Source organism: Hippoglossus hippoglossus, chromosome 12 (genome assembly GCF_009819705.1).
Source record: "Hippoglossus hippoglossus isolate fHipHip1 chromosome 12, fHipHip1.pri, whole genome shotgun sequence".
Classification (NCBI taxonomy): Eukaryota; Metazoa; Chordata; class Actinopteri; order Pleuronectiformes; family Pleuronectidae; genus Hippoglossus; species Hippoglossus hippoglossus.
Genome location: NC_047162.1, coordinates 14,488,368 through 14,508,134, shown reverse-complemented (window position 1 = coordinate 14,508,134; position 19,767 = coordinate 14,488,368). Strand labels below are relative to the sequence as shown.

The window sequence follows — 19,767 nt, the reverse complement described above, 5'->3', positions numbered from 1 at the left end:
AAAATAATGATGAGTGAAAAAGATTCTGTTCCTTTCTTATCTTTCAACATTTCAATCAATGAATGTTTCTCTCTCTCTCTCTCTCTCTCTCTCTCTCTCTCTCTCTCTCTCTCTCTCTCTCTCTCTCTCTCTCTCTCTCTCTCTCTCTCTCTCTCTCTCTCTCTCTCTCTCTCTCTCTCTCTCTCTCTCTCTCTCTCTCTCTCCAAAGTGTGCATGGGAAACTTTTCAAAGTCCAAATAATCAAAGTTGGCTGTATTCAAGCAGTTCACACTTTTCTGCTCAAATAATTCAACTCATCTTTAAATTTATAAAAATGTTTTGTTTTTTTTTAAACTATGTCTTTGAACACAGACCCAGGAGAAATGTTGTTTCTCTCGGCTGATCAAGGACACAGACCCACATCTTCAACCGGTTATTAAAAAAAAAAGAGAGAAAAATAACATCTTTTGTCATTTAAGAAACTTGAACGACAACATGTTTGACATTTAAAAAAAAAAAGGTTTTAGGGTTCGATCTTACCAGAAACTAAACTCCAAACCATCAAACTGTTAAAACGCTAATGTTCTAGGGATTGTGTGTTGAACGGTAAATTCTATGTTTCAACCGTCCGCAGGACAAAATTCACTTTGGCGACTTTAAATATAACGTTAACAGCAAGTTAGAAGATAAAAGAAGAATTGATTATCAGACTGATCCGTTTAAAATCTACAGGCACCGTTTATAATTCATACAATGTTAAATGCACATGAAGAAATTAATTCACAATGAAAATGAAGCCCACACATAAGCTACATATATATGAATCTGAGAATACACTTCTCCTTTTATTTCTCTCTGTGTGATCAGTGTTTCTCTCTCTTTATCTCTGTTCAAACCTCTCGCTCTCTCCCTCTCTCCCTCCCTCAAACTCTCTCTCGCCCTTTAAAAACATTCTTGCGGGGTGCATTTACCTTGGTGCCCGGACGCAGCCAAATATTTAGGCTGTCACAAAGAATCAGCCTCAAACCAAATGTCTGTAGGGGTGTGTGTGTGTGTGTGTGTGTGTGTGTGTGTGTGTGTGTGTGTGTGTGTGTGTGTGTGTGTGTATCAGGGATTGCGGTGATTGAAATGTCAACTCCTCAAAACCACCATCCTGCTTCTCGCTGAACAAGTTGTTCATGAGTCCCAACCAACACAGAGAGAAACATTCTCACTCATCTCTCACTGTAAAATCATTAAATAAAACAATTAATGCAATGGAATCATGGTTACAGTCACGGTTTGGCCGAGTACTTGACTCAAAGAAAATAACAATTAGCAGAAAATTCTGATGATTCAATTAATCATCAGGCAAAAAGGCCAAATATTTGGTGTTTCCAGATTTTCTACTGTGATGATTGTATTATTTTATATTGTATCATATTATATCATTGTAAATTGAGTGTCTTGGACTAAATGGCTCTGCGGAGAAGTTTTCTAACATTTGTAGACTAAATCATTAATCAAAGAAAAGTAATGAAGAGATTAATTAGTAATAAAAGTAAGCATTGTTTGCAGCCCTAAACAATGATATGGGCTCTTTCCCACTGAATAGTAGAATTTAGTGATTACAGCGTAATTAATACACTGTTAAATTATGATTATTTATGAATCCCCCATATTTCTGTCTTACATTTCGAACCATCGCATCAATTAAAGAAAAACATGAAAAAAGTGACTTTCTGACTAAATCCTAATCCTAATTGAATCAATGCAAATGAGTGTAAACGCAGATTGAATCTCACACACACACGTATTGTGGCCCATACTCGCTGACAGTGACCAAACAAGAGGAGCAGTTTGTGAAAGTTGGCAAACACAGACATCCACTGTTCACCGATCCATCTGTAACTTTCTCTTTTACACACACATGCACATACACACCCCCCCACAGAGCAGCCGTCCAGCCACTCGGTGCGTCGGTCCCACTACGACGCGACACGTGGGTCTTGAAAACACAGCGAGCCACAAGGAAAACAGCCATCAATCTCTACAACTGTCCATCCACCGGGGGAACGCTGTTAATCTTCAGGACAGCGCGAGTCAAGAACAACACTGCGGAGCGGTTTCGTGCCGAGAGTCCCAGGGATGCAGCTGTGAGCACTTAGCGTGGACACACACCGGCCATCAAGGTGTAGTCACGTTCTCGGTGTGTGTCCAAGGAAAGAAGAGCAAATTAGTGTCCACGAGCAAAAGAAAATAGCGACTTTGCAACTAGTGATGGACCCGACAGTTCAACATCTACCCTGTACATCACACACATGTCCAAAGTCGCACAAGGATGTTTATTTCTCTAATTTCAATCCCTCATCTGTTCACTTACATCACTTAATTATAAAGTACGCTTCATATTTCAGGGCAGACGCACACATATACACATGTTCTGGTCTGAGGTCAGACAGTTTGACCTTTCCACCTCTCCGAGACTGAAGGTCACTAATGGACTTCCTGTAAGAAACTGAGATCACATAAATGCCATTGTTAAAACTGTTTTGCTCTATAAAGTTACAAACAGCGTAAGAGCTAGAGAAAAGAAAAAGATGTCAAGAGTAAAGTGATGATATAACAAGGAAAATGTAGTGTTTCAAGAATAAAGTAGTTTTATTGAGGAAAAAAGTGGTAGTTCTTTTTAGTAAGGTTGTAACTGTTCCATTATGTAAGGTGAATGATCCAGTAAAGGTGAATTCTACAGCATTCCTTCTTTGTAACTTAATAACTGACCTATGAAATAAATACAGATTTCTATTGCATAACGAATGACTAAATATGGTTAACATTTTGGAACAGATGAAACTTGTATAAAAAGCTAAATCATTGATCTCAAACATTAGTGGTTTTGAACCTGAAGAATAAAGAACAGTGCTTCAACATGGGTTGAGAAAAACAACTGGTTTTCACAGAGGGACAACAATTGGATTTATATTTAAAAAGGTTAAAACATTGAGGTGATTTAGGTTTTAGTCTGATTTCACTATTAATTCCACACAGCTCCAATAAAACACCAATAATAGACACCAAACCCCCCCACTGCAAGTGATGATGGGTACAATTTTGTACAAAGACAATTTGTTCTCAGCGCTGGACAACAAAAAAAAGAAAAACAGCAGAGAGCAGAGCCAGAAATACATCTCAAAAACTTTGACTCTGCAGAAGTCAGATAGAAAGAGACAGCAGGAGTCGAGAACCCACACAGCACTATTTATGAGTATCTGCAATTCCCTCAAACCACCGGCGCAGACTCACAACCAGAGCACCTTTGGCAAACTGAAGAGGCCACACACACACACACACACACACACACACACACACACACACACACACACACACACACACACACACACACACACACACACACACACACACACACACACACACACACACACACACACACACACACACACACACACACACACACACACACACACACACACCATCCCACAACATCTGTGATATGTATCTGTGAAAGATTGATCAATAAAGGAGACAGGCAACGGGAAAGAGAGACAACAACAAAAAAAGATATTTAGAGATGGACAGTGGGAGGAAGGAGAGAATCCTCCCTTCAGGGAAAGAAGAAAACAGATAAAGCGATAAACAGACATATGTGGAAAGACCGAGAGAAAAATAAAGAGAGCGAGACAGAGGGAAGGGAGCGATGGTTGTTGTTGTGTGGACGTCTGCCTCGACCCACAGCCTCACAACCACAGACATCTAAACAGCCAGTAAACTATGTAAAACATTCAAACATCCTAACGGTGCCGGGAGTTCAGTTTTCTGAAAAGTGTCTCCTTGCGTTCAGAGGATGGGACACACCAACACGCTCCTGTTATGTGAGGTCACGACCGAAATAATAACTGTCAAAGCTGCACAACTTATACCAGATTAAAACATAACACCCTCCAATTTTGGATGATTTAAGATCACAATTTGGGAATTCAGTTGCTAAATATTCTTAAAAATCACCACATTTGACCTAGTAACTTATTATCAGACCCATAACGGTGTCCAAACATATGAAAGTAACACAAGGGTGTGAAAACCTTGAGAACAAAGCAAAGGGCAAACACACAGATTGAGTGAAACGGGGCGGTGAAAGGAGCTGAATGACTCCAAACAGTGGTGATGCTGTTAAGCTCTCACAGGTTTTATGATGTGCAGCGACTGCCGGCGGACAAACCCCCCCCAAAACACAAACAGTCTTTAGGTGGAGACCTTGAAGTGTGTGGGACTGGGTGGTGCAAGAGGAACCTGATACACATGTGTTGGTCCATCACGTGTGTATATAGCAGCTTACATACACTTCTGTACGCTCTTCACTGTGTCCTGCACATAGAAGGGATATAAAGACGCATCGCCACTTTCTCCCGTTGTACAAAAATTTTGCTAAAATATCCGGGACGCAGACGCCGCCATCTTGAACCAAACTTATCGATAAAATGAACACTTGAACATACGTGAGTGTAATAATAGCTTTCGTAGAAACCATCTTTGAGAACTTGGTAGCTTGGTCCATGTCCCGTCCACTAACATGGAGGATATACTGCAGCTATTACCACTTTCAGTGTTGCTGAGAGTGATTCGTGGACAATACGAACGTGTGGATGATGCTAATGCAACATATTTTCAACTTAGCTATAAAAACCTATCCTCCCTTGTTTTGGCTTCTTACATTGTGCACGTCCTCATATTGACAGGAAACCATCAGGTGTTAAACGATACTTGACACCAAAAGTTGTCTTGGTTTGTTTTTGACCACCACAGTGAATAGGGGAGAGGATGGGGGGGAAAGGAAAATGTAAAAAGTCCTGATTATTTCCCTAAATAGACAGTGTGCGCCACTCACCCACCCACCCCCACACACACACACAACAGGTTTATACAACATCTCTCCCTCCTTTACGGATTCAAAACAAGTCGGAGCAGCGGACCATCACATTTCCAGTTGTGTTCAGACCAATATCTGTCAGTCATCCAAGAAGCAACAACTATTAATCAAAATGAAACGTGTTCCCTTGAAAAGATCGTATCTAGAACACAGGCCGGCTGTTAGAGCCGGATTCAATGTCTTCACCCAGTTAGTTTCCTGTGTTTCCCACAAGCTGCAGGAAAACGTGTGAACCACGAGACACAAAGTCCAACGTTCGGCCGAAACAACTGCTGTTTGGTTAAGTGGCAAATACCGATGAACTCTGAAGAGGAAACGACTTCAAACAACTTTACACAACAGTTGAGAAACTAAATAAGGAAACAGCTCGTACACTCAGAACAGATGTGCGATCATTTGATTGTGATTAAATCAATTTGGTTACAAAACTAAAAAGCTAGTCACTCAATTCCGGGATGTAAAAGCATATTGTGATGTGGTGATACTCGCAGGGTTAGTTTGTGGACTGTTGTAGCTGTAGCTAACCTTTGACTTGCTAGATAGATAATCAGTTTCAATAACTCCTGGTTATTCTCTGCACTCTTTTTCATTCAATATTAAAAGTTACTGAAGACGGAAAATAAAACTCTACAAGCCAACTCCTTAGCTCATTCACGAATGGGACAATATGTTCATACAACTGGAGCCAAAATCTGCAGTATTGAGGTCCCGCCAATACATTCGCACTCGACCAATCACGAGTCAGGTTCAGTTGTCAATCAGGACGTTTCACACCCTATTTATAGATTCAAATGACTTATTATACTCAAACATCCTGAAAAATCCCGACTCTATCAGTGAGAGAAGAACCATCTAAAATCAAAGGAACCAACTTTGGACAACAAATAGTTAACACGTACTTTTTAGAAATGGAGTTGGCCGGGTTTAGGACATGTACTGCAGCCAGCCAACAGGGGGCGATCAAGATGTTTTGGCTTCACTTTTGGGGGAGCTGTCATGGCGTCCATCTTTAAATATAGTCTATGGTTCTCACAGTTTGCTCAAAGACCTATTTGAACCATTGGTTTTCTCGTAAGAGTCTGTTTTTACTCCACCAAAGGTCAGATATAAGTGAAGTTACATGGCTAATAAACTAAATTAGCTCTCCTGCTCCCCATCTCCTTAAAGATCCACACTTCCAATAGCATGAATTTGTGTTGAGTCAAAAGGAAATCCTCAAAAAGGAGAAAATCCTCAAATCGCAGTGATTAAAATTAAAATAGACAGATTTTAAATTCCAATTTAAATCCCTCATTGAACTTACCAGCAGTTATCAAGACAGTGAACACAAACATGACAAGTTACAGACGAGCAAAGACTCGAATGTCAGGGAGCAACTTTGCATTGTCAGCTGAAAAACTTCACCCAGCTGGAAGAAATTCCTGCTGACGTTTGAGGCAACGTTTCATTTCACTCCTGGTGCTCGTCTCTGTCAAGACGCACGGACGTCTGAGTCCTCGTCGGGTCAAACATCTGCGGAAAACAGCCACGTCTCACAAAACCTTTCCTGTGTGACGCTCACCTGTGAAATTCTACTGCTGACACCCAAAATGTGGACTGGAGCCAGGAAGAGGTTTTATTTTATCTACTGAACTGAATCATGTGAAATCATCCTCATCACTTAAGTGTCTTTGTGGATTTTTAAGGAGTCTTGTGTAAACTCTCCTCATCGTCCTTTTCAGAAAGTCAAAGTCAATTTTCTGTGCATAGCAACGTTTCCTCAAAGCAAAGAGAAAAATTCATGTCTCTCTCATTTTTTGCAGTCTCAAATAATTGCAGAGTGGCTTCTGCTCAAAACCGCAGCACAAGTTCCAGGTGACACTAATCGTCCTGTGTGTTTGAGTTTGCGGACAGCTCCTGGCCTCTCGCTGCTCGGCTGAGGTCCAGTCAGGTTTGGCTCGGGGCTCCAGGCGGTGATGATGCTGGATTTAATCCAGACCATCCACAGACCTGGCCAGTACAGACGGAGCATGAGCTACCAGCAGCAACCGTTAAGACTTAGTGTCAAAAATGTGAGAGGTTGGTGCTCATTTTGATGAAGAACCTGCTATTTAAAAAGGAAAATACATAATTTTTCAATGATTGCTGTAGTTTGATACGACAACTGTGTCAACTTCAAGGTTGTTATTTTCTATTTTGGGGATTTTAAAGTAAATCATAGGTCAAATAGATTCATAGGTTTCACCCTCGACTGCCTGAGAACAAATTATCTATTGGTTTCAGCTGCAGTGACAGTCGTCTGTTTCATTAGACTGTGAACAAAGACATTAGGCTTTTCGGCACCGACATGCATCCACATGTAAAGACGACCATTATTCCCTTCTTATCTGATAGCTGTCACGTCCATTAACTGACTATTCTCTGTTAGCCAGTTTCTTTTCACATATAGACGACGCTGTAGCATTGTTAATGCAGTGTAACTCAAATATAACAGTCACAAAAACTACAGCTAATTTCACTGTTTAAGGAAAATATAAGTTTAGTGAGTCAAAGTGGCAGTTTGTAAATGTAAGTGTTCCCCATTTACTGCATCAGGTTCTTAGCCAGTGACAATTAACTTTAATTAACAAGTGACGACGAGAACTCCAAGGAGGTAATTTGTTAATAATGTTACAGCCTCATTTAAATCATAAATTTATAGGAAATGAATATTGGAATGAAAGGAATAATTTTTGCAGTCTGAATTTCACATAATTTGCCCCCTGGGTTTACTTGTTCAAACAATGAAACCCCCACACACGGTGGTTTAAGGGGATTTACCAGAAGACAGCCTGCAAAACAAACTACTGTTGTTTTTAACGGCTACTGTACATCTACAATATTATATTATTCATCCAAACTCAAGCTTTATTTCCTTCAATACACAAGAATAAATGTAATTACTATCTCCCTCCAGAGCCGTGTCCGTGGCACTGCTTCATTTTTATCACTCACATGCTAATTCCGTGCTGATTGGTCGTAGCTTAGTAACAGCAACGACCTCGCCTGCAAAAATCTTAACTTGCACAACAATAGTGAGAATGATGGGTGCTAAACAAATTGAAATGGTTATTATAATTACTCTAATTGCTTTTATGTCTAAGTTACATTAGCTTGAAAGATGGGACGGCCGCCGTTAAGTGAGTGTTAAGTACATTTGTAGAAGCTGAGCTTTTCTTACTTAAATGAAGGTGGAGGCAAACTGCAAGACAGCAGCAACACAAACGTGTTTCTCTCTGAGCCGTTTGCCCAGAGCCAAGTTTCACAATCAGATGTTGGAGCAGCGAATGGAAAAGTACTCACTAAAATAAGCAGTGTTGACGATATGTGTTATTTAATCTGTAAATACGGCTCTTTTCACTTGAGTTGTTTTACATTAATCATAAGAAAATGAGGACTTGGATTAAGTCATTGAAATGAACTGCGTTTACCCGGTGTTACCTTGGACCCATTTGGCCAAATGAAGTATTACTGTGGGTTGTGTTCTGTGTAATAATAGGTATCAGTGTTTATATTTGAAAATGCAAATTCAAATTTAGAGAATTAACAATAAGGATTATATATAATATTTTATGATATTATTATTATCATAATTTTTTATATAATATTTTTTATATAGTCTATAGATTAAAGAATAGAGATTCTCTTTCCAAAATCTACTGTTTATATCAGCAAATATATTATATATACAAATACTTTTGTTAGGCCTATTGCATCACCTCCCATTGTTGTGATACGTAAAACGATTAAAGTATGTAATACTGGATAGATATAGATTTTTAAAAAGTACAAAATATTGATCACAATGTCATTGCTGAAGTTTATTGAAGAAAAACAGCACTGACTTTAGAACAAAGTTGTAAAAAGAGCCCTTTGCCCTGAGGGATTCAAAGTATTTTCTCTGGCTTAATCAATAATAACAATAAAATATGCAGTTAAACAGGATTACGTATAAATCATTGAGACCCCTTGAGGGTGTCTTACTGAACTGTGAAGATGCCAAAGCCAGCAACGTATTTTATTCAGTAACAAGCCGTGCAGATTATTTTTAAGTATCAAACATGAGTCTGGGTAGAGAGCGATGATCTCGGCGCAAAGCTCCGTGGCCTGCACAAGTTTTCATGACCTGGTGTTAAGTCGGGGAGACACGCTATTAAATCCCTGTTTGAGCTGCAGAAGGCTGCGTTACACAATCAGGAAAAGCCTGCGGCCGTCTCCGCAGGTCGGACCCTCCTGCGCTGGAGTGTGTTACTGTATATGCCTTCAAGGATCTGAGCTCTTTCTCTTGGCATGCAGCTGGCACCAGATACATCTCATCCGCTTTCAATCAAACGTGCCCGAAAAACAAAAGGATTCAAACGGGTGGATGAAGACACAAATGGAAAAAAGTTCTGCAAAGAGGCGGAGGGTTTGCTCATGATCAGAGGAAAAGTGATTAAAGATGTTCACAGAAAATAAGTAGTATTTAAAAAATGTGAAAAATGCAAATGTGCAAGGAAACAAAAACCTTTGGATAAACAAAAACAAAAATCGATTAGTGACTTGTGAATTCTGAAGCAATGAAGAGGTGAAAAGTGTAATTTCTCAAACCCTGAAGGTCACGGGAGTGAATCTTTGAGCCGCAGATTAATGTGAAGAACGTCCCTTGTAGGATCAATGGACGGGACTGTACTTTTATACGGTGCTTTTCCAGTCTTATCACACACATTGATACACTGTGCGTCAGGGGAAATTTGGTCTCTTGGCCAAGGACACTTCAGAAAGCCGACTGAAGGTGCCGGGGTTCGAACCACCAACCTTCTTTTTAGTGGACAACCCTCTCAACCTCCTGAGCCATCGCCGCTCAAACTGTCAGATTCACACCTCATTTTTTGTCACTAAAAACCAAAGCATGGCTCATTCATCTCATATATCAGGTTAATGACATCCAGAGCTTTCTTTGTTCGGTAGCTTTTTTCTTTGCATTAACCTGTTGACAGAGTTCACGCTTCATTTTCTGTCTGTGAAGCTCTCGGGGGAAAAGAGAGGTTTTGAAAGCGAGAGGAGCTCCGCATCTTCGTCTCTGGTGTCACGGAACCAGACAGATGGACAGATACTGTCTGAGGAAATGCCAGACATCTAATATGGGACTGTTTGGTCAACAGTGTGGAGGAAATCAAGCACCTCCAAGGGACATGACACCAGGGGGGGGGGGGGGGATGCTGCAAGGCTGTGAGGACGGGTTGGAAATTCAATTCACAGAAGTGTATACACACACATATACGCTGACGTGAACTCTTGCAAACAAGCACAGGGATGACACATGTAAGCTGAAACTTCCGTGCAACACACAGACGCAGACAAAAATAAACGGATTGTGAGAAATACACTCTGGACAAATACACGTTGAGTCCCTTTAATCAAAGAATGAAGTATAATTACAACTTCAAAACTACTAAAGTCAACCACTTGTGAATTAAATGATGTAAATCACTTCCTACAATGTCAGTGAAGATAAACATGGAGCCGCACTATAAAGACTTCAGCTGCCTAACAGGTGCATTTATATCTTATTAAACTGAAGGAAGCTTATGTCAAGATATTTCACTTCCATCCATCTTTCTGCACATTTTCTTGTTTCCTGTTAATATCTCACATGACGACATTTGCTTGGACTAAGTGCCTCATCAATTATTTAAAATAACACCATCATTCATCATTTGTCTCAATAACTAATGAATAGTCCTGTAACAGAGACAATCATCTGGCAGAGCATTAAAGCCATAATGAGTTTAATAAATCTCGGTACAGGTTGTGATTTATTGCTGTGCTCGTCTTTTATTTTCCTTCTCTTGGCCTGCGTCTGCCCATGTGAGCACATGTATACGTTTCATCACTGCAGGCCATTCTGCTCTGATGATCACTGAATCAATGGAGCGGATAGTTATGCTTCTCTCCACTGGGACAAATGAGATTGAATCAGATTGGCTGCCTGTGTGTTTCTGTGTATTACGGCCATCATATGCTCCCTAACACACACACACACACACACACACACACACACACACACACACACACACACACACACACACACACACACACACACACACACACACACACACACACACACACACACACACACACACACACACACACACACACACACACACACACACACACACACACACACACACACACACACGTCATAGATGAAGAGTTCGATACAACTCTTCATCCATACAAAAGTTGTATGTTACGTTCCCATGAAGGCCACAGGATGGGGGAAGCAACATATTAAAAGTAAACGAGGCAAAAACGAAACGAGGGACACAAGAATGTCAATATGTGGTTTTAAGTTGGGTTATGTCCTGAATGTTTATTCATCATCCAGCCAAAAAAACCCCTGTAACTCTATATTTAGACAGTTTTAAAGTTGTTTGACTTTTTCACTTTACAGATTGTCAAATGTATTGATTATACATAAGTAAACAAATATGTAGTGGAAAATTTGTGGGCTTAAAAGATGCTGTACAGGTAGCACTTTCCACCTTTTGCCAGTTTTTGTGCTAAGCTAAACAGCTGCTAGCATGGTAGCGCCGTAGCATCAAGTCGTTTTCACCTGGTTTCTTTATGTGGTTGTGGTTTCATGATCTTTTTGCACATCAGTTAGCTCCATAGACTGTGGATAAAATGGATATAGACTCCGGGTCCAAAAAGTAAAACCAAAGCCTGAAGTCTCTTGAATGACCAGCAGAGGGCGACTCCAAGTAGCGATACTTTGGGGAAATGACCCCACTTCTCGTCATAGAGATCTCAATTGATTCAAGCCTGATTTTAATACAGCATGACAATCGTTTAGTAGATTATGGTCCCATTTAGAGTGAAATACACAATAAAACATGGTGTGTTACCGGGTGACTAACAGCTTGTACCGCCCAATGAGTGGAGGCGGCCGCTGAGCGTGGAAAAAACACAAGATGGCGCCGATCAAAATGTCAAACTCAAGGCTTCAACACGTCAGCTCCCAAACCAGTGGGTGACCTCACCACGTTGTTTAATCAGACATAAATGGACTTTGTGAAGTTGTCTGGTTCCACTCTCGTTTCCAAAAGGCTCAACTACTCCTTGAAGAACTGACCTACAACAAAGGCAGATTTTTTCTCATCAGACACACATGTCGTCATCATCACTCTCATTTTGCCATCTAATCTCATTACTGACGGGGTTGAAACAGATTTTCCTCTGTGGGTAAGCTCTGGAAATCACTTCACCCAAAAGCGCTGCCCATGCCGGGCTGGAAAATAAGGACAACCATTGTACTGTCTGAAACGTGCAGCTTCACTTTCTTTTTTTTAATAGAGTTTACACAACCAACACACTTAGCAGTCATTACCATCATGACAACACTGGGTGTGGGAGTTTGGAGATGCTCACACTTTGTGACAGCGACTGTCCCGTCCAATGAGATTTAGCACAGGGCGAGCCGTTAGTTCGCATGTAACCTCTCAGATCTGAATCGTGGAAGCAGACATTTTCCCACAGATCTGCTGATTCAAAAAACAAACTTTTTTTCGCTGTAATTGGGAACAGATCTCACTCCGTGTGTGCAAAGAATATTTCTTGACCCAGGGGTCAAGATGATCTGTAACTAAACCCTCCGATTCCAAATCCTACAGATGTTACGTAAGGACACGTAAGCAGGACACAGGAGTTTGGACGTGAGCCTGATGTGTTTGTTGTAGCTACGGAAGAGCATTCTTCTGAAATTGGGTATGGAAATGTCTAAATTGCAGACAGACAGGAAGATATGATAATTAGGTTAAAATCACCAGCGCTCCTGAGCCTGATTCATGCTCAGTTTCACGTCGGGCAGAAGTTATGTTTGGTTTTGATTAACGAGAAGAACTTCCTCATATATTTTATGCTTCTCCTGTGGAGATGAAAAGAGAGAAGAGAGACGAGAATTGAAAACGTAAGAAGAACTGAAGTGCCCACATCAAACTATGTTTTCAGGCTGATCACTTTGCATTCCTTTAAGGTTATAAAAGAGGGGTTTTTTTGGTTTGGATTTCACTGGACCTTGCCTCGTGAAACCCTGGCAGATCCAGAATCCAGCGGCCTGTCGGCTCAAGTGAAAAGAAAACACCACAACTGAAGTTACAAGGTTGTCAAACACAGGTAACGTCATGGTTCCATTTAACAGAGGCCTTCTTTGCTTAATGGCTCTTCTACTGATCTCGGTCTGCATCTCAACTCTCCTCGTTCCAGTGCGTCCTGGTCATGAATGAACCAAAATGGGCTTAAAAAAATTCCTCCCCTGTTCTCATCGACGTGCACTGAGACCAGCATTCATCACCTCTCCATGCACCATTAGCCCCAGTGATGAGAGGAAAGAAACAACACTTTCATTAGCAGGTCTGCTCCACTGAGGTGTGGAATGTCCCATGGGTTTCCAACAACAGTGACAGAGAAAGACGGCCTTCATGCGGCCATTGTTGTCCTCAACAAGCTCACTTAGTGTAATGGGCAAGGCTGAGCCTGCTCTTCAAAAGACGAGGGGCACCGCGCAAGAATAAGAGCAGTCATGCTTATCCAGATTAGAGATCGGGGTAAAGAAAGTATAATTCATTGTGGTTTGAAAATGATGAGCTCAAAGGGCTCCATTTATCGTGGGAGGGAAACTCAAAAATTAACACATTGCTTGTATACAAAAAAGCATCTTTAAAATGCAATTTAACAGAAACATACAAAACAACGTAAAACATTTTCCGTTTTTTACAAACTTGTCAGGACACTATGACAAAGACGGACTCTTTAAGTTCAACAAAACCTCGTACATGACTGGACCATGTGTGTTCAATGTCCAACTGAGGAGCAGTTGAGAACAGGGGAGCCGCGACAAGTAAATGAACATATTCACATATTGTATTTGTATTCAGCCAAGTGTCAGACAATTTCAAACCTTTATCTGTTAGCACGTTAGCTCAATCCATATACCCTTTTTTTCCAGTGTACATTGGCCTTTAGATCCCAGTCAGGAGCCCAGTTTTCACCATAATAACATCTGAGTCGAGAAACAATCCATTATAAATCCATTGAGCCTGGCAGCTGGAAGATGAGCCATTCAATTGAATATGTGGAGTGGTTGAGACAAAAATAACTAATATCCTGTCCAGGAGAACAGAGGTTAGAGGGATGAAAACTCCCAAACTTCACCGAAAGCAAACTTAACTATGAGTTGGAGAATGAAGTATGATATTAGGACCTAAACAGCAAAAACCAAAACAGCAAATGTGTTTTTCCAGCGCAGCAAAGGAAGAAGGGATGACAACCACAGACCCATCGGCAAATGGTGCATTCATACGATCAGAGTTTGTGTTGATGTTTCACTGAAGAAGAGAACTTGTGCATCAACTCTATCTGAAAATCGACTGAAAACCAGTTTGTATTAAAACAACATATTAACATCTTTACTACTGAAGGAAAGCAGGTACAATCTCAAAGTGTATCAGGCCTAAAAAATTCAAAATTCAAACTGAGACTGATGGTTCTGTGGAAATCTTCTACTGCCGCTGCACAACTGCAACGCACAAGAGAAAACTCCCTCTGACCTCAAGACAACGAAACAGCACAGCAAGCATTTGGATTCTAACAGTGAGTTTCGTCTGTTTGTTGGTTGTTCGCCAGTGTCTGGGAGTCATTTCTGCATCTGTATATGTTGTTGTATTTCTTTATTTATGTTGGGTTTAATTTATGGTGGACTCATAGACAATGGTATTACGGATAGATGCCTTTTAACTCTTGGCCCTTTTTATTTTATGTTGGGAAAATATTATTTGTATGAGTTGTTTTATGACCCAACTCTTGAATAAAAGAGTTGAAAGATTAACGGCAGAAGTTATGGTCGTTATTTATTATTAAGTTAACCAAAGAATTAATCGACTAAATTGAATCGAATGAAAAACAAATGGTTCAATCAACTAATCTAAACAAATTGATAAAAAGTAATCATTGGTTTCAGTCTAAAATATGTGTTTCCCCTGGACAAAGCAATGAGGAGAGAGTTTTTCACTGCTTCAATAGCTGAATTTTTTATTTTCCATTTCCCTCCCGCTCTCCTTTACGCTCCGTTTCATGCCAAATACAAATTGCCAGTGAAAACATTACAGAGACTATTACAGACCACAGATACTGTTCTCTGGCTGCCGCCTGATTTAACAGCACTCTCAGTCAAGAATGGCGGCTGAGGCGGCAGCGTCGTTTCACCGAGCGGGTATCTCACTCATCACACTCTATCTGCACATCTCACACATGAGTTGAGCTAAAAGGTTATAAATGGAGCTGCCTTTTTTCAACTACAGGGCAAAACTGTGAAGAAGAAAAAAAAAAAGAGTGTTTACGGAGGTATTAAACGGGCGGCTTCCAGCCAGCAGGGTCAGGGCGTCCATCAAGCTGCTGTTGATTAGATTGAAACTGAGTGTGGAAGTTATGAAGTGCCAAGCCGGCTGCTTGTTGGGACAGTGTCAGGGTAGAGGTTGGTTCTGGGACACTAGGATTCGTTGTTGAGCCTTCGAGGGCCCGGTTCAATGAAAGCTGAGATGACCGGAGGGTTTTCCCTGTTGAAAATCAGCTGCTCACGCTCTTTCTTTGACATCCATCACAACAAGTTGCATATTTATACGACGAAATTAGCTGTTTGTCAACTTCTTTCAAAGGACGTCCAATACGACTGCTACGAAACTGACTAATGATGATCTGCCACCTCTTTGAGATTTATCACCTCCACCAAGGAGGAGATGTTTTGGTCCCTGCCCTCTGGTTTATCTGTTCGTCAGCAGGATTACGCAAAAACTTGGTGGAGGGATGGAACATGGGCCAAGACTGAATCTGAATCAAGGGACAGATCCAGGCATGATTTGATATTTTCATTAATTTCCCCAAGAAATAATTCATGGATCTAGATGAATACAAAAATTACACATATTTTTGGAACTGATGTTTTACGAGTGTTTGCAATTTGGCTGCAATTATAGGTTACTAAGTGGTAAGCATTTGTGAAATCAGCATAAGAAAAGTGATGCAAACCCCAGGTCTCCAATGGAAAACACATTTTGCATTTGTGCATTTTTGTAGTTTGAGAGGACGCTTGTCATAAAAACGGCCAGTGATGTTTTTCTTGTGATGATGACGGTCACATCCAGAGTAGAAACTGATTTAAAATAACAGAAGGAATCTTAAAAATGAGATAAGTGTAAGAGAAAGTTTTTCAGGTTAATTCTTAGTGAGAGAAAGAAACCATTTTACTCACACTGCCGAGTTTATCAAGGAACAAACATTGCCACTGGAAATTGATTTCCATTTAACTCCCTCTTCAAAAAGTATGAAAAATTCTGTAATTTTAAATTGGACATTGGATATACGATCCTGAATAATTGCATACATCCCCCATTATTCCTCTACAAGTCAAGATAAAGCTAATAAATGTGCTGCTGGGTGGTTTAGGCACAGACTCTCAGTCTGGCCGGCCAACAAGGCCTTCTTTAAAATAACAATATTTTAAGCTTCTGGGTGTTAGACTAAATGGTCATATGTAATCCCCTTAGCCCCCCCAACCAACATTAGCAGAAATTCCTCAATAATACGCGACATGATTTGCCAGTGACGGCTGGCTGTGAGAGATGTTTGTAATGCTGAAGAGGTCACGCAGGCCACAGGCGGACAGACACAGCGGCAGACAAGGGGACTTAAGTGTGTTGGTTTGAGGAACAAGGTTCCCTTTTTTTTTTTTTTTCTGGGGATTTCAGACTCGAGCCATTAGGATCCATTTTTCCTTAATAACAAAGGACGTGGTGGAGCACGGCTGAGTGTTTGTACAGCTGATTAACACCAAACCTCTGAGCTATGGGCGAGAGAAAAATCACAAATCTGAATTACACATCTGGTCTTTGTCGTTGGTAATACACATCTTAGTCTCCTGCGCTGGAGTAATTCAGGAGACGTGGTGAGGCCTCTTCAGCCGAGCAGAGACATTGGTTCTACTGAAACAGACCGAACCCGCCAGTTGTGCTACGTGGTAACACAACATCTCAAACCACTGGCGCACACTTGAAGCATCACTCACACAGAATATGTCGACACGGGACAGTAGCAGGATGTGTTGATCTGTGGAATCAATTAGGGATGCACCAGTCCAACTGTTACGACTCTGTTTAACAAACTCAGCCAAAAGCAAAGTACCAAGAAAATCAGAAAAACGCAACACAGAAATATGCATGTGATTGCAAACTTTGCTTAAAGTAAGCAACCGAGAACCACAGGTCTGATCGCCAAACAGAGCAGTTTCAAACTCACCTGGGAGAAGTTGAGCCCGTTGAGTGGATGACACTGTTCCTCCACCTTCTCCACAGCTCCTGTCCTCTTCCTCATCCTCTCCGCCTCCTGGGCCAGGTAAAGGTCCAGCACCGGCACCCCCCGCGTCTTAATGTCCGCCTCGGTTAATGAGTTCACCATCAGCATCACCCAAACTGGCCTCTTCCTCTCCCAGTTCCCAGCGATGGCGTTGAACAGGTAGTCTGCGTACAGTCCCTTCCCCCTCTGATCCGGCGTCATCCACGACGGCATCATGAGCTTCACGTACTCGAGGTGTCTCTTGAGTCTCCGGTAGATGTCTCTGGGCAGGACGTCCTGCAGGTTCTCGCCCTGAGGAAGCAGCTGGCAGCTGGTCAGGGCTGAGATGGTGTACGGGTCCGTCAGGTCCAGCTCGAAGTAGACGATGTTGCTCTCCTGGAAGGCCTGCTTGGAGTTCTCGGGGATGAAGTCCCAGACGCGCGTGTAGGGAACGTGGATCGTACCATAGAAATATGAGGGAGGATCCCGTTTGATCGTCCACAGGAAGGAGTTTAGGTCCGTTTGCTGGAGGAGAAGAGGAAAACAATGATTCATGATTATCAGTTTAAAAGCTTTAATCAGTTATTAGTTTCATTTACTTTTAATGTGAGGTGTCACTGGGCCCGTCTGACACCAGCCAGTAAAACACTTTGTGTCTGAGTGAGAGTTTAGTGGACACATTACTAACAGACACATAATGACTTATTAACAGGCCACTTAGGACCCAAGTGCCAAACAAACAATACACATGTCAGAGACTATCAGACTCTGAGCTGTTACCCAGGAGGTTTTTCCAATTATTTAAGTTTATCCCTCATATGTGAAAAGGAAAAATCCTCATCAAAGAAAGACGAGGGGTGATCAATAAAACTGAGGTTAAAAATCCCATTCGTATTTAATACCAAAAGGAAATCTATAGAGTTGATTTGATGTCCCTGTGGTAAACTCAGCTGAATGGACAGTAGGTGCATGTTGCACAAAAGCCAATACACAAAACTAGTGCAGACCAAAAAGTGGCTGATTCATTGAGTGTCTATAAATGTGATGATTGATGAATCTTGTGTCAGTTATCAAACAAACTGACATTCATTCACAGCTTTTTAGTTCATTATTACATTTAAAAACAGGATTTGATTTATTTTATTAACTTTGTTGGGTTATGGGACTGAATCTGAAGATGACACCTGTGGCTGTGGGATCGTGTGATTGACATTTTGAACTATTCGTCCCACATGCACACAGATGAATCGATGAGTAAACAAACAGTTACAGGCCCCTGCACGAAGCATGATAAAGGAAACCAAACAGATTTAACCTGTTTCACCATTAATTTGCACTGGATGCCTTCTGATTACATTGTGGGGAAACAGGTTAAATGATCAAACTAAGAACACAGAAGGAGATGCAGGGGGGGAAAGAGGGTGAATGGCACCTCGGGGCTCCTGTACTGACAAAACCTCCATGAACTACAGCAAAATAAAAGGTGATGCGGCTTCTCTGGGGTAAAACTCACAGTGACCTATTCTTTCTTTAGCAGAACATGATTTCACGATGACTTACCTTCTTGTTCAGCTCGCAGTTGGCGGAGTCCTTCAGCCTCCACTGGTCTGCTCGGACCAGCAGCAGCAGCAGACAGGACTGGATGAATGCGCCCAGAGTTGCCCGCATCGTAGCTCTCCTCCTTCTCCTTCTCGGTCTCCAAACTTTCGCTTCTCGACGTGCTGCTGCTGCTGCTACTTCTTCTTCCACAGCCGCGGCTCCATGCGGTCGCGTAAAACGAGCTGACAAGTATCCGACAAACCGCCGGACAGAGTCATGCTGCTGCCTTCAGCCACGGACGCACCAGCGCTGCAGCTTCACGTGTGTCTGGGAGAGGGAGAGCTGGTCATCTGGGGGTTTTACGCACGGTCACACTGCTTCTCTCTCTCCCTCTCTCTCTCTCTCGCTCTCTCTCTCCAAACACACACACTCACCTCTCCCTGTGAGTGTGCATTGCCTTCCTCAGGAGTTTATCGGGTTTCGAGCCCAAATGGATCAACAGGTCCGCGACGCGTCAACGCACCTGAAGCCAAGTTTAGAGGAAGTTTGTCTCCTCCTTCTTGTTTGTTTGTTTGTTTGTTTGTTTGTTTGTTTTTGGCACCGGTTGTTGTTCTGTCACTGAGGATGGGTTTGCGCAAACTTCACGGACGAGCTGCGCTTTTCAAGGGAAAAACCTGCAAACCAAACTTCTGCTCACTCTGCTCAGTCCGCCTGCCAAGTCCTCACTGTGTATCTGCGGCTCTGCCTCTCTCTCTCTCTCTCTTGCTCTCTCCGACGTGTGTGTGCGTACGTGCAAGCGTGCGTAATTGTGCGTGCGTCAGGCAACTCCTCTCTACCCCTTGGGTTGCCTCTCTCTCTCTCTCTCTCTCTCTCTCTCTCTCTCACACTCACACGCAGTAGTAACGTGATTAAACAACACCCCACCCCGATGCGTAAAGCCC

The 19,767-nt window shown here is 41.8% G+C and overlaps 1 protein-coding gene across 3 annotated transcripts in view; it reads right to left on the bottom strand.

Annotated features, from left to right (window-relative positions):
- The window catches only part of trabd2a (TraB domain containing 2A), a 62,742-nt gene extending 43,184 nt beyond the window's left edge, over positions 1–19,558 (bottom strand). The window contains exons 1-3 of one of the 3 annotated variants that reach the window (XM_034602240.1): positions 19,261–19,558; positions 18,848–19,153; positions 17,252–17,812 (exon numbers count right to left, since the gene is read on the bottom strand). In XM_034602240.1, coding sequence (XP_034458131.1) covers positions 17,252–17,812; positions 18,848–18,955 — 669 coding nt within the window. In that variant the 5' untranslated portion in view covers positions 18,956–19,153; positions 19,261–19,558. Of the gene's footprint in view, positions 1–17,251; positions 17,813–18,847 lie in introns of all 3 variants that reach the window. The other 2 variants (XM_034602241.1, XM_034602239.1) reach the window with 2 other exon arrangements.
- Between the last annotated feature and the right edge of the window lie 209 nt (positions 19,559–19,767).